The sequence below is a fragment of the Leishmania mexicana genome, chromosome 19 (assembly GCF_000234665.1).
Source record: "Leishmania mexicana MHOM/GT/2001/U1103 complete genome, chromosome 19".
Lineage (NCBI taxonomy): Eukaryota > Euglenozoa > Kinetoplastea > Trypanosomatida > Trypanosomatidae > Leishmania > Leishmania mexicana.
Window position 1 is genome coordinate 611,079 of NC_018323.1, and position 14,878 is coordinate 625,956.

At 60.2% G+C, this 14,878-nt stretch overlaps 4 protein-coding genes across 4 annotated transcripts; all 4 read left to right on the forward strand.

The window, feature by feature from the left end:
* Positions 1-1,556: 1,556 nt before the first annotated feature.
* LMXM_19_1520 (conserved hypothetical protein) lies at positions 1,557-3,914 on the forward strand (the record flags this gene model as incomplete). The annotated part of the gene is made up of 1 exon (XM_003874281.1): positions 1,557-3,914. One exon carries the CDS (start codon positions 1,557-1,559, stop codon positions 3,912-3,914), a length of 2,358 nt encoding a protein of 785 aa, XP_003874330.1.
* A 1,098-nt stretch (positions 3,915-5,012) lies between these two features.
* Positions 5,013-6,311, forward strand: LMXM_19_1530 (peptidylprolyl isomerase-like protein; the record flags this gene model as incomplete). Its single annotated transcript, XM_003874282.1, has 1 exon — positions 5,013-6,311. The coding sequence occupies one exon, from the start codon at positions 5,013-5,015 to the stop codon at positions 6,309-6,311; it is 1,299 nt and encodes a 432-aa protein (XP_003874331.1).
* Positions 6,312-9,750: 3,439 nt separating this feature from the next.
* LMXM_19_1540 (choline/Carnitine o-acyltransferase-like protein) lies at positions 9,751-12,348 on the forward strand (the record flags this gene model as incomplete). The annotated part of the gene is made up of 1 exon (XM_003874283.1): positions 9,751-12,348. The coding sequence occupies one exon, from the start codon at positions 9,751-9,753 to the stop codon at positions 12,346-12,348; it is 2,598 nt and encodes an 865-aa protein (XP_003874332.1).
* A 950-nt stretch (positions 12,349-13,298) lies between these two features.
* LMXM_19_1550 (conserved hypothetical protein) lies at positions 13,299-14,504 on the forward strand (the record flags this gene model as incomplete). The annotated part of the gene is made up of 1 exon (XM_003874284.1): positions 13,299-14,504. One exon carries the CDS (start codon positions 13,299-13,301, stop codon positions 14,502-14,504), a length of 1,206 nt encoding a protein of 401 aa, XP_003874333.1.
* Positions 14,505-14,878: the final 374 nt, after the last annotated feature.

Genomic DNA, 14,878 nt, shown 5'->3' on the forward strand with positions numbered 1-14,878 from the left:
CCTTTTTCAGTTTCATTGTTTTGTGTTCAAGCTCGACTCGACGCGGCTTCTTTCTCTGAGACCGTTGAAGGCGGAGGAACAAAGCTTCACTTCTTCTCAGGGCGTGCCAAGGATCTTGCCCCACCTTTTCCCCTGCCTTTGTGCGACCGATGGTCGCAACAAGAACGACATTGGTTTTAACGGCGTTTGTCGGATTCAAAAGTGTAAAGGAGTCCGTGTTCCTGACGGCGAGCAACAATACGTGTGTTCTTGTCGCCTGTGTCACCTTCGACTTTTCCTCCGGTCGAACTCCCGCCTTGTTTCTCTCTCCCCACCATGGATACGAAACGAAACGCTTCGTTGCTTTTTGTTGAGTCCTTTCACCGTTTTATGTGTGGCTATCCGCTTGTTGTTTGGACTCGAGCACGCTTGATGGTTTTCGTGCACCGTCTCGCTCGCGTGAGGTCGCCAAGGAAAGTAATGTGCGGCGTAGCGTGCTCATGAGCGCTATATGTATGTACGTATACGTATCTGCCGAAACTAGGATCAGTGCTTCGCAGCTCCCCTTCTCGCTCGGGTGCCGCATTCGTGGCATGGAGGCAGCGAACAGGAAACGAAGACCTTAGAAGATAAAGGTTTTGCTTGGCGAACTCGCAGGCGCGCAAGCATGAGCAGCGCATGCCTAGGCGATCGGATTCTCGCGGAGTGGTTGCAGTACCTCTGGCGAAGAGGCGCCGCGTGGCGACCACGCGCCATCGGGCCTATTGTGACCCTCTGCCACTACGATGCTCGCTTGTGTCTGATTGCAATCGCACCCTCCACGCCTTCGCCTCTTTCCTGCTTCTCTTCCCTTCTTTCTTCATTTCGCTCGACAGGGCATCGAGTTCAGTGCTCTGCCCGCAGCTGGCGACGTTGAGAGAGTGCATGTGTGGGGAAAGCTTGAGGTACTCCTCTGGCACCTGGGACATCTTGTCGCCGTTGTGAGTGTGCTCTGTGAGTGGGTGCAAGTGTCAAGCCTCTTACGCTTCTCTGCTTTCGGAAAACCAACTCTCCGGGCTTTTCCATCACACAGTTCATAACCCCGCTCCAACGGCGGGGGTGTCCACCCTTGTCGTGGCAACGCAGCGCAGAAGTTCAGCAACGGGTGCCACCCCTGTTTTCTTTTTTTCGTTTTGCTGTCGAAACCTCACCCCGCGTCTTCAGCCATGACGATGCGTCGAGCAACGGGCGCCCTCTCGCGACGCGGCGTTTTCTCTGCAACGCACGCAGCCGCCTCCACCCGCCCTTCGCTCTTTTTCGCATCTTTTCTTCTGCAAACGCGTGGGCTGCTTCAGATGCCGCCCGGTGGCTTCGAGGAGGCGCTGCCGGAATCGTTTGGCAGACAAAGCGGCAAGGGAGAGCTGAGCAATGTGAATCTACACACCAAACGACAGAATGCACGACGCATAAAGAAGAATCGACGAAAACTACTGCTGCCGCCGACGATCGCCAAGGTGAAAGGTGAATTGCTTCACCTCATACAGCAGACGCGGGAGGCGCGCGAGGATGCGCTGACGAGGCCCGCAGTGGCGGTGAGCATGAGCGCGGCAGAGTCGTTCTCGTCTCCGTCCGCAAGCCGCATCCTGCCGGTCGATGTTGCAGACAGTATTTGCCAAGATGAGGAGAGGGAGGGCAGGCCAACGTCTTGCTCATCGCGCATCACCCGCTTTGTTTACAAGACCAGCAACTTCGCACCGGGAATGAGTGCGGCGAGCTCATCATCTCCGGCTTCGTCGCTCACAGTGAAGTCACCATCAGAGGAGGCTTGGACATCAGACGAGGATGCTATGGAGCGGCTCTACGCTGTCAAGCCGACAAGCACCATCTTCGGGAGCGATCTTGACCGACTCGAGCGAGACATGATGCGGGATTACCATCAGAGAGGAGCCAGGCTTCCACCGCCTGACCGGGTGTACGCCGAGCTTGGTGGCAGCCAACGTGGCCGGAGGATGCAGTGGGAGCCGTCGTCGTCCTTTGACCGTCTTGCCGCCTCAGATTTCCGCTTCAATGCGCGTAGTGAAGCGGTTGTTGGGGACGCCAGCAACCGCAACTTGGCTGCTTACCATCTTTACGCTGAGGCATACCAGACGCAGCAGGAAGAGAGCCGGCGCTCTCAACGCGGCAGGGCCACAAAGGGCAAGGGCGTCAACCTTTGCCGCGTCAATCAGGGCGCTAGTGTCGGCGCCGAGACTGACCTCCCCGCCTCGGAGAATCCTCACTTCCCCACTGGAGGCCCCAATGACGCGAATCACTCGAGGGGTTCGTCATCTGAACACGTCGGTGAGTCTGACGAGGTGCTCCTTAGCGGTGTCAGCAGCGTGCCAAAGGAGGTCGTGGTGAACGCGCGGACAGACTACAAAGCACGGGTATCAATCGTGTCAAGTCCACCCTGCGAAGGTGAGGATACGAACCGCATTGTCTATGACGCTTATAACCAGAGGCCGACCGACAACACACTTCTCGAGGTGCGCGGCGCGGATTACTGGGGCCACTACGAAAACAGACGTCGTGTAGAAGAGCGTAGTGCATATCGGCAGGAGGCAATTGCGAGAGAGGTGCTGCAGGAAGGGGCCGTGGACACGAGCGAGGTGGAGTACAGCACGAAAAAGGTACGCAAGGAGACGCTTCTGTACTTTCAGGCGCACCCGATGAACGAGATGATTCAGGAGCATTTTGTCCGTATTCGCCGGTTCGTGCCTCCTGGTGGCGGCGCCAGTGTTTCTTTCAACCCTAACGAGCCGCTGCCGACTCCGGCAGATAGCGAGAGTGACGAACGCAGGGTCATTGAGTCGATCAACATGGACGCCGACATACCCGTTCAGGAGGCACGCCGGATGGCACAGGAGGTGGGCTTGGATTTGATTCGCATCGGCGCTCTTTACTCGCAGAAGACGGACCGCCGCATCATTGCGTTGTGCATGATTGGCGACCACCGCGAGCACATGCGTGAGATGATAAAGTTCAAAATACAGAAGCTTGGCGTGCAGCCTCCTCCAACGAAGGAGTGCATAGAGGTGCCCTTCAAGGGCGGCACTCACCCACACGCGATACGCTTCAAGTGTGTGGGTGTGGCCAAGCATCTTCTCCATCGCCATGCGATTCGGATCAACTTGACCAAGTTCGGTACCCCACGTGAGGGGTTTCCCGTCTTTCAGAGCATTCTGGACGAGCTGAAGCGGCAGTGCATGCGGCTAAAGGCGTACCATACTGCTGGTCAAATTCAGTCGAACTACGACGAGATTTTTTGCTATCTGTATCCCTCCACGGGACGATCTCCGAAGACGACCGTGACGCACCCCACACCGCAGCAGGTTCTGGAGGCGCGCGATGAACGCATTCTCGAGAATGAGAAGGAGATTTACTTTGACGATCTGCAGGATAAGGCCACGCGGAAGCAGCGACTGCAGTACATGCTGAAACTTGAGAACGGTACGGCGTGGGCGGAGAAGGATGAGGGCATGTCTCTGCAGCGGCAGCGCGCCATCAAGGTGATGCTTGGGTACCTGCCGAAGGGGAACAGAGAGTTGTACGCCGCCCGCGGTGATGTGAACATTCCCGCCCCGTTCCGTGCCAGTCACCCGACGTCGGTGCACAAATGGTCGTACCCGTCCGAGTCCAACTTGGAGCAGGCAAGTCGCGGCGCGGCCGCACTGGGTAAGCGTGCTGCCATGCCCATCAGCGAGATGCACGACGCTGGAGAGACGCCTGAGAACCCGACGCAGCTCGATCGCTTTTACTACACGGCGCAGGGACCCGCCCTCGAGATGGGTGAGTTCAAGGAGGCGCTGGGGCTGAAGGACAACCGGACGCGGCGTCCGCCTATGGGGGCGGGATTTTCCACTCTGGGTGTCGGGTCTGTGGACGAGACTGTGCAGAGAGGCTTTGCGACTAAGTAGACAAGACCACCTCACTGCCTACCACCGCTAACGGCCTTCTGTGCGACGTGGTCTGTGAGGAGACGGAAATGCCCTACGACGGTAGGCGGAATAGCTTTTAATGTTTTTTCCTGCCGCCGTGGGTCACGCCTACGCCGCTGACGCGGGTGACGCGGCTTGTGTGGTGTGTCTTCTCCCCGCTACCCAGGCAGCAATTGCTTAGCACGTGGTGCTTCCTTTGTATTTCACTTCACAGACAACATCTCCTCCTGTGCTCGGTGCTCCTCTTTTCATTGAGCTCACCAACTGCTATGGGAAGGGTGGGGGAGACGGAGACGAAGGCGGTGTGTGTGTGTGTGTGCGTGGAACTGCGCATGCGCATCCGTGATCACAGATGTCGTAGTGTCGTCACTTCGATTAAGAAACACATCAGCGGGCGACAGTGCCAGCGCGCCTCATAGTGGTCTCCTGCGATGATGCATGATGAAGGGGAAGTAGGGCCCATATCTAATGCGGTGAAGATGGCATACACAGAGTGAGGGGGGGGGAGGAGGAGCAGCAGCAACTGCGGAGGCACCGCCTTTAGAGAGACGACGGGAGCTCGTCGCGTTGGCGGGAGACACGCATCGTCTGTGGTTTCTCTCCTCTCCATTCGAAGGATCTCTGCCAGTGCGCAACGCGACACTTTTTTCACCTCCCTTCCTTTCCTTTGCCCTCTACCCTTCTTTGTGCCCACCCAACCTGGGCGACTTGAATAGACAAGCAAGCGAACACACGTACACGCTCCACGCACTCCAACAGCTACACACGCACGCACACGTCCTCCATCACAGCGTAAGAAGTAACAAGAGACCCTATTTCAGCTCTCTCCGTGCCGCAACGTGGAAAGGCGAGAGGAAGGCGCGGAGGGTGTCCTTGAGCGTTCATCTTTTTGGTGCCTTCTATTTGTGTCCCTTCCGGGGTCTTCTCTCTTCTATTCACAGCTCCACAACACAGGGGTGCTTCAACCCCCTCCCCCGCGCCGTCGTGCTGTTTTCATAATTTTGCGTTTTTCGCACCTCGCACATCGCGTCAAAGAAACAGGCGAAGTTACCGCAAACAGGCGAGCATTATTGCACAATGTCGGATCGACCAATCAGCAGTTCCGCCAGCGCTGTGAGTGACGACAGCCAGCCGCCGATGGAGGTGGGATATCCTCTGAATGAGGAGGTCGAAGTGCCCGGGACGGATGGCGGCCTGCACAAGACAGTACTGGTGGAGGGTGCGGGCTCGCAACCCGTGAAGGGGGCCAAGGTAGTGGTCCACTACGTCGGCAAGCTGCTGGACGGCACACAGTTTGACAGCAGCCGTGACAGGGGGGACTGCTTTGAGTTCACCCTCGGCCGTGGCCAGGTCATCGAGGGCTGGGATAAGGGTGTGTCGACGATGCGGATTGGCGAGAAAGCGCTGTTGAGGTGTTCGCCGGAGTACGCTTACGGCGCTGCTGGCAGCCCCCCAACCATTCCTGCCAACGCCACGCTTCTCTTTGAAGTGGAGCTGTTCCATTGGACGCGCGAGGTCGACATCTCCGCTGCCAAGGACAAGTCCCTGATGATGAGCATCTTGAAAGATGGCGTCGACTACGAGAACCCAGACTTTGAGTCGTCTGTGACGATGGACCTTCTCATCTACGTAGGCGAGTTCGATCCGGAGAACAAGGACAAGTACACACCGGTGAAGACGATGTCCGACTGGAAGACCGTCATCGGCGTCACGTCGCTGCCTCCGCACCTAGAGGCGTTTCTGTACAAGATGCGCAAAAGGGAATCGGCGGCGTGCCGAGTCCGCAGCGACCTGATCTGCGACGGCGTGCCGGAGTTCGCCATCCCGTCCAGCGCCGAGCGAGGCCACTGCGATGTCACATACGTGGTCGAGATCAGCGAGCTGAGCCGTGTCACGACGTATGATTTCACTGGAGCAGCCAAGGTTGCTGAGGGGGAGAAGCGGAAGAACAGCGGAAACGACGCGTTTAAGGCTGGCAAGCTGGACCTGGCGGAGCGCTTCTACCGTCGCGCGATGGAGTTTATCGGGCAAGACTACGGCTTCGATGACACTGTTAAGCCGGAATGCCATCGCGTGCGCATCGGCGTGATGGGGAACCTCGCGCAGGTGCTGCTGATGCGCAACCAGTACGCTGAGTCCGCTGACTTTTCGCGGAAGGTGCTGAGCCTCGACTCCAACAACACTAAGGCGCTCTTTCGCCTGGCGAAGGCGCTGGACGGACAGCAGGACTGGGACGAGGCTTTGAAGTGTGTTGCTGATATACTCGCAATCGACCCTGGGAACGCAGACGCGGCCAGCTTGAAGATGCGCCTTACGCAGGAGCAGAGGGCCTTCGACAAAAAGCAGAAGTCCATGTTCAAGAAGATGTTCGCCTAGGGGGCCGTTCAAGCCTCGCCGCGGAGAACACACACACACGCACACGGACTCTCCGCCTCTCATTTCCTCGCCCGTCTCGGCTGCACCTTCCCTGCAACGTCAGACGGTGGCTTCCCTCTTCTTTCCCTTACATCTTTTTCTTTTGAAGTATTTTCTCTTGTCTCTCGTCCTTCGCCCTCATCTTTCTGCACCTCACTGGCGTGTGTGTGGCGCAGTCGCACGAGGGGAGCGAAGGCTCTTTCTTCAGCGTGTCCATTCTACCGGAAGCAAGCCAACCAACGCATACGCACACAACGACACTTCACCCGCCCCTGCTGCACCACGGCGAGGTCCCTGTCCTCGAGGGCGGAGGCGGCGGCGTCTGCGGTGCGGGCAGTAGGGGTGGGGGCACTGCAGGTGCATGCCGGGTGAGGTCAAAGGGGGAGTTGGCCAGAGTCAGGCCAGGGGCCTCTGGGACGCTGCACTCGGCCTGTTTGCCGTGCATCGCCCTGACTCGCCTCAGGCCGCTGCGTGCCGTAACGTGGTGCGGAGTCCCCCCACATGGGGGTCTCTGGCGGGCTCGATGGTGCAGGTCGGGGCGCCCGCGTCATGCTCCCGCCACCCGTGCCGCATCCGCCCACCCGGTCGGATGCAGGGGATGCGGCATATGCCGCGCACATGCACTGTGGCGCTGGCCGGTGTGGGTCTCCTCGCGCCTTTCCCGTCCATCACTCGTGCTCCTCTGCCCCTTGCATGCCTTCCTGGATGTCATACACCGTGTGCCAGCTGTGCTTGACCGCAGGTGCACGCAGCGCTCGCACGTTCGGGCCCTGGGTCCTGCTTCCGGACGGCGTTGCTGTCTGTGCGGGTCGCTGCTGTGCGTCTGTGGCGGCGGGGGGACTCCACCCTCTCCTGAACCCGCCCGCCTCTGGCATGGCCGACTTTGCAAGCGTGCCGGCCTCGTCGTTGTGCACCAGCTCCCAATGGCCAGAGACGGGCCGGCAGCGCCGGCACTTGTGCCGCAATGCGTCGCGATGCGCCATCCTCCACCGCTGTCGGGCCGGTGCGGAGCGCCGTGAGGAGGGAGAGCGAGTGCGCGGCCGCAGCCTGTTGCCGCGGTGCCTGCGAGTGCATGGTGGCACTAAAGCACCGCGGCGGCTTCTGACTGGGTGTGCCTGCCGGCATGCCCGCATGAGAGCTGCCGAGGCAGCGCGGTGGCACCGTGATCCGGCCTGCACACCTGCCGCCCCAAGTGCGCAAGGCGACCTCCTCGCGTGAGTGGGGAGAGTTGCAGTTGGCTGCGGTGTCGCGCACCGAAGAGTGTGCACCTCGTTCTGGGGGCACTCAGCTCGACGAACTGCTCCCGTGCGCAGTGCTCCGCCCTCCAGCTGGCGGATCGTAGTGTGGTTCGCATGACGTCTTTCGCTGTGGAGGATGTGAGGAGTGCGAGGTCATCAGCGAAGAAGGCGCGGCGTAGGCCGGGCGTCTGGATGCGCTCCGCACTCAGCCGGACCATCTCGCCTTTTCTGTTGCGGAAGCAAGCACCGGCACGACGGCAGGCTGGCGAAGCCATGAGCCGGCGAGTGTGGTGCGGGTCTACGTTGGACCTCTTCAGCGCCGTGATCTACCGGGGCAGGCGTGCGAGCGTGGAGCCGACAATCACCGTGGCTGTCTTGGTACCTTTCTGGCGCCGCACTGCGTTGTGGAGGAGCGGGCACAAGGGGCCTACAGTGGGGCCGTGAGGAGGGGGACCCAGGCTGCTGTGGCTGGGGGCCTCTCCTCCGGACGGTTGCGCAGATTGCTGGCCAGCGTTACAGGGGGGTGGTAAGACGCGGGACCATCGTTGGGGTTGTGCGCCCTCAGGAGGTGGTCGCTGTGCCCCTCTTTTCCAGGTAGCAAGGACGCGGCCGGTGGCGACGCTCTGGCTGCAGATGTTCAGCAGCGCCCTCTTGCCTTGCATCTGGAGGGCCTTGGCGCTCTCACAGTGGATTCCGTCGAGCCCCCCCCTCCCCCGGCGGAGCGGCAGTGGCCCTGGCGGAGCGTCATATGGACCCGACCCACCGTGAATGGCTGGAAGGGTGTGGGGCTGGGTCTCAGTGGGACGCGGGATGGGGCTGCCGGGTGTCGCACCGACCTCGGCTTTTGCATCACCAATCCGTTGCCTGCTCTCTCGCGCTGTGGTGGCGGTAGCCTTGTATCATCGCTGGGGTGCCGGGCCATACCTCCTCCCCCCTCAAAGTGGAGAGTGGACCGGACCGCGCACGGGTCACTTGGCGCCGTGGTGGCGGTGCCCCAATCCTCGATGAGGCAACTGAGCGCCAGAGTGGCGTCCGGTGACGCTCCCGCGGCCCCGTCTGCGCCGCGCCGGGTGGTGCGAGCTGGCGCCCACTCGCAGCATGCGAGAACTGAGCGCGACGTCGCTTGGCACCTGATGGAGAGAACTTCCCGTGTCACCAGGTCACTCCTAGGCGACACCCCCTCTCTCGCAGAATGCAGGCCTGTATCGAGGGCTCGCCAAGGAGCCGGGTCCAGCCAACACCGTTCGGCGTCGGTCAGTCCAGCGCAGGCCCACGGCAGCACACAGCGCAGGTTTGGTCCGGGATTACGCTCAGCACCACCGCAACGCAGCGAAAGCCGAGACAACACGGGAGGCGGGCGCGGACGCGTGTTGAACCGTCGACACGGTTCGCGGTGAGCTGCTCCAAACTTCCTGATGGTCGCACGTCTCTGCGGCACCGCACCAGCCCTGTCCACGGACACCCAGAGCCCGCTATCCATACCCGAGGGCAGGCTGCAGTCCTTGGGGGTCCCCACGGAGAGTGGGTGCACTGGGTGCTGATACCACGCTGAGGTGACCGGTATTATCAGGAAAGAGAGGGGTTGTGTGCACAGAATAGAAAGTGCAGAGAGGTTCGTGTGTGGTTGGAGCTCCAACTTATAGAGGTGGACACGAAAGCCCCGAGGCTTCTCTTTTTCAGGCCTTGCCTGCTGTTAGCTGCAGGAGGATGTTTGGATCCTCATCAGCGGCGTTGGAGAGTTGTCCTTCCTCTTCGTCCCCTCTTTCACTTCACTCGCTTGTTCTCGGGGCCGTGTCAAGAGAGACTGGCGGGCACGTCGTGTTTCGAATGTGATCATAGGGTCTCTGCGTGTGTGTGACGTCCTTCGTTATTACCTGTGTGCTTCGGGGCGCAGTCAAGGAAAGGGGTAGCAGCCTTTCCTTGATGGCGTACAATGACTGCAGCTGCTCACCACGTACTCGTACCCCCCTCCCCCTGCTGTCTTGCCGGCCTCCCCCTCCACACTCATACATTGCACGCACGGAGGTGCGTCGACTTCACCATTTCGCCACCCCCCTTCTACTCGCACCGCCGTCTCCCTCGTGTGCCCTTACAGGAGGCGAGCGACGCGTCCGCGGTCGACCTTCTTTTATTCCTTTGCGCACACTCACATCGCACTCGCCATGGCAGAGGCGTTCTTGAGTCAGCAGCCGCACCCGGCGTGCCAGACGAGGGACGCAGGGTCTTCTGTAATGCAGATGCGCGTTTCGTGGACGTGCAACGGCCTGGATGTCCACGTCCCACCTCTGCGGTATATTTGGCGTGGCGTGTACCGTTCCATCCTGGACAACATCGACAAAGTCTCCGCAATGGTGTACCCCATTCCCTTCTCGTGCGTTGTCGCCTGCGCTGCCGGGTCGTGCGTGTGCGTCTGGTATGTGCCGCAGACGTCCTGGGTGCACACCAACCCAGCTAGCACGTGGCTGCGCTACTTCGACTCCATCGTGACACCTCTCTCGCGGTACCTCCCTCCGTCCTTCCAGGCACCCGTGCTCTGCGCAAAGGCGTGGACCGTCACGCTCGCCGCGGCGACGGTGCTGCACCGCTTTGCCTTGCGCAGGCTGCTGCAGTACAAGGGATGGATGCTGGAGAGAAACCCCCAAAAGCCGTCTTGGCGCACGCGCGTGTGGTCGCTGGTCATGCGCGCCTTTTTCACTCGCCCGTCCATCCCAAAGACAAGAGTGTACGGGAGCTGCCTTCCCAGCGTACCGTTGCCCTCGTTGCAGCAGACGGTGAGCAGCTACCTATCTAGCATGCGTTCCCTTTACCATCAAAAGGACAGCGACGTAAACGAGTGGCTGGAGCTGCGCCGGTCCGCTGAGTCCTTCCTGCTCAACGAAGGCCCGTCACTGCAGATGCACCTGCGGCTGCAGAATGTGATGGGCCACAGCTACGTGCCTGAGTTGTGGACCCGCAACGTCTTCCTTGCCGCGCGTGACTCGCTGTGTCTGCACTCGAACTTTTACACCGTTCCTTTTTCGACGCACCTGCCCACCACTCTCCCCGAGGCGCGCGCTGCGGTTCTTATTTACCTGCTGATGCAGCTGAAGGGTCGCATTGAGCGCCGTACGTTGTGCCCCAACTTCATCGGCCCTCGTGATTGTGTGCCCTTGTCTATGGACCAGTACTCGATGGCGTTTAACACAACTCGCATTCCAGGACGTGAGGTAGACGTCCTCGAGCATCGTGGGGAGCGGGAGAACAGCTACGTCGTCATTCTGCACCGCGGTCGCATTTATCGAATGCCGGTCATTGACCCGCAGACGGGGCGCCAGCTCACCCCGCATCAACTGGAGGTGATGCTGCACCAGCTGCTCTTGGAGGTGGAGGAGGAGGTGAGCACCGGCCGCGACGAGTCTGAGGAGGACGACGCGGAGGACACGCTGGAGACGCTCGGGAAGAAGCGCTCATACCGCGTAGTGGAGGCGCTGCTGCCTGCCCTGACCACCGCATCCCGTGCCCAGTGGGCCGACGTGCGTACTAGCTATCTGCTTCACGACTCCAGCAACAACGGCCCCTTGCGCATAATCGAGAAGGCGCTATTCGTGGTCAGCTTTGATGAGCGATGCGGGACGGCAGTGCCTTCAAAGGCGAGCTCGGCCGTGGACGAGGTGAAGCGCCTCTCCATGAACTGCGCTCACTACCTCTGCGGCAACGGCTCCAACCTGTGGTGCGACAAGAGCTTCAATCTCGTCGTCCGCTCTGATGGGCACGTTGGCCTGCACGTGGAGCACTCGTGGAGTGACATGTCCACGTTTCTCGGGCTCTTCGAGCACGTGTCTGCGCAGGAGGAGTCTGCCGATCTCTGGTACGACACGGAAACCGGACACGCAAAGAAGCTGCCGGAGGACAAGCGTCGTGCCAAGCCGTTCCGTGCACCCAACATCGACAACCCGCTGTGCCCGAAGCGGCTGCGCTTCACCATCCACAAAAAGCTGGCCGCTGCTATTCGCCAGGCGCACACAGAGTTTCTCCTCAACACCAGCTTGCAGGTGGACCTCCACGTCGTGCGGTACAGCGGGTACGGCAGTGAGGTCCCCAAGAGCATGGGATGCAGTCCCGATGCGTGGGCCCAAATGGCCATTCAGCTCGCCCACTACGTTGATCAGGGAGGGCACTTCAGCCTTGTGTACGAGTCCGTGCCGCAGCGCATGTTTGCGAAGGGTAGGACGGAGGCGGTGCGCAGTGTTACTGACGTGAGTAGCGCCTTTGTGAAGGCGATGACCTCCACTGGAGGTGAGGATGATGCTATGTCTGCAGAGGAGAAGCGAGCACTGTTGATCGACGCCTGCGCCAATCACCAGCGCGCCGTGCAGGAGGCCGTGGCGGGAGGTGGAGTGGACAGGCATCTCTTTGCGCTGTTCATGGCGAGTGCTAGCCAGGAAACACCTTCCGACTTCCTTACCGCTGCCCTTCGCAAGACGAAGTGGAAGGTGAGCACCGCTCAGGCCCATCAACGCAACCTGCTCGACCGACTCCACCCTGCAGGTGGCGGCAGCTGCTATCACGAGACGCCTGGGTTCGGCTTTGGCCCTGTATCTCCCGATGGCTACGGTATCTCCTACTGTTTCTGTGCCAACGAGGTGCTCTACGTCACTATCACATCCTACAAGAACTGCGACGCCACGTCGTCGCGCACCCTCGGCAACCACATGACGAGGGCTCTCGATATGCTGGGCGCGCTCAGCGCGTCTGGTCGCGACGACTCAGCATCTCGCTGAGAAACGGAGAGCGTGCTGCAAGCAACTTGCGGCGGGATCCAACTTTCGAGGCCTCATTTCTCGTGTCGATAAGGACGTATGCAGTGTGCGGCCGCTAGGGAGGGAGGGGGGTGGCGTGGGACCCCTTATCTTCTCCTCTTGCTTAATGTTCTGTGTGGTGTCCGTCGCCCTTGGCCTGGTGTCCTACGTTCGCCCTGTCGAGGCTCTTTGCCTCGTCGTCTTCGTTAGGCGAGCAGCAACGAAACATCCGAGACAAGGAATGTAATCGATGCAGGGCTTGTATACGTCCGAAGCGCAGACGGGATGTGTGCCTGTCTGTGTGGGGAGGGGGACGGCGAGTGAGAGGCGCAGCCATACGGAGATTGAGAGAACTCTCTGTCTTTCTCGCGTGCCCGCTCCGCAGCGCTGTCGCCACATCCCTTCTTGATATCGCACACTCTCACTCAATCAGAGGGACAGGGGCAAGCTGCGTCGGTGACCTTCTTTGTGTTGTTCGCTTTTCGACTGATGGAGCGCACAGGCAGGAGACACGCATATACGGAGATATATATATATATATATACAAGCGAAATGCGAAAAGAAAAGGACAACCTCAGTAGCTTCTTCTTTCTCCCTCACACACACACACACACGGGCACACGTCTTCACCAACGTGCAGGATGACCACCGCCACCACAAACGCCTACTTTGCTCACGACGCGCATTTTTCGAACACACACACAAGCTCGCACGCACTAGAAAAGTGCGAGACGGATCTAACCCTCCTCTATACCGCATCCAGCGGCACTGAGTAGCAATATCCGTTCTCCAAAGCGTGGCCGATTTTAAACCCCTACCCAGGCGCCAGGAGTGCCGTTTACGCGTCTTTTGCATTGTCTCTGAAGCCACCACACACAGAACCGGAGGGGGGGGTCAAAGCACTGGCTTCTAGTGTACGCGACACGCGATCAATGCTCGCCTCAGGCTCCTCCAGCGCCGAAGGCGGCGCGAAGCGGTTCAGCCGCCAGCAGATCATTCAGCACGCCAAAAAGAGCTTACTCTACACGGTGTTCGACGTCAGGTGGGTGCCGCAGACTGCGTCCTTCGCGGTGGTCGGACAGTACCCAAACAACCACGGTGCGCTCTCCGTTTATCAGTTGCACCACGGCGATGTGCAGCCGACAGTCGAGGTGCGGCTTCCTCATCCGCTGAAATGCTGCACGTTTGGGCATAACGTATCCTTTAGCAGCAGCGGAAGGGGCAGTGGCGGGCACAGCAGCAACATCACTGCCGCCGGTGCGACGACGAACCAGATTGCAACTGGCGACTTTGCCGGCAGCTTGCAGATTTTCGACCTCAGTCGCCTCGGCTCAGCGCCCTCAAGCGCGTCCAACGCGCTAAGCGACGTGACGGCGGCTTCCGTACTTCACATACCCCATGCACATGAGAGCATCATCAACGCCATCGACGGCGCACGCTACTCAGGGCCACCGGAGGTGGCGACAGGGAGCCGCGACGGCTCCGTCAAGGTGTGGGACACCCGCCAGTCTAACAAGCCGGTTGCGTCGCTCAACCCTGCCGACCCTGCTCGCGCCCGCGACTGTTGGACAGTACGGCTCGGGAATAGCTTTGACCCGGACGAGCGCGTGGTCGCTGCGGGTTACGACAACGGTGACGTCAAAATATTCGACCTTCGCACGCAGAAGATGCTGCACGAGATGCACGTGAACAACGGCGTGTGCGATTTGGAGTTTGATCGGCCCGAGATTCCCATGAACAAGCTCCTCGTGTCGTCCCTGGAGGGTCGCGTGCGGTGCTACGACATGCGCACCTTGCATCCCAAGCTCGGCTACGCGTACGTGGAGGAGCGCGTATCGGAGGGGACGGTGTGGTGCTCTCGCGCGCTGCCACAGAATCGGGAGATCTTCTTGAGCGGTGGCGGCGGCGAGCTGACACTGTGTCTCTACAAGTACCCGCCAGAGCGCACTCTGAAGGACGGGGATGGGGTTCAGCGCGGCGTGGCGGGCGCGGTGGAGGAGCTGAACAAGGCGAAGATCGGCGATCAGCCGATCAACGCGTTGGACTGGAATCGCTCGAAGGAGGGGCTCGCTGTGTGCGCCTCTTTCGACCAGAGCATTCGGGTCATGCTGGTAACTAAGCTCGGTTTACTTTCGTAGCGACAAGTCGAGGAGGGGGTGGGGAAGGATGGGCGGAAAGGCGTCGCACCACTAGAATACGCACACGCCTGCACAGGGGCGCTGGTCGCTTTTTTTCTGACCTGACCCTCATCGACGAGGGCCTACAAACTGTGTATGTTTTATGTGACTGCGGCCTTGTTTGCCCCCCCCTCCCCGCTCACATGTCCGTCTCCGTTTGCATGCTTCGCGATGGCGTCCACTCACGGTGGTTACACGACCTCCCCTTTCTTCCTCTCGTCTCTCATCGTTGTGCTTCACTGGACTCATCTGCGTCGGTACGTGGGGTTGCAGCATGCGCGGCTGCAGATCGAAGACAACGTGAACACGTGGGCGCCCACTTTGCAGACACACAC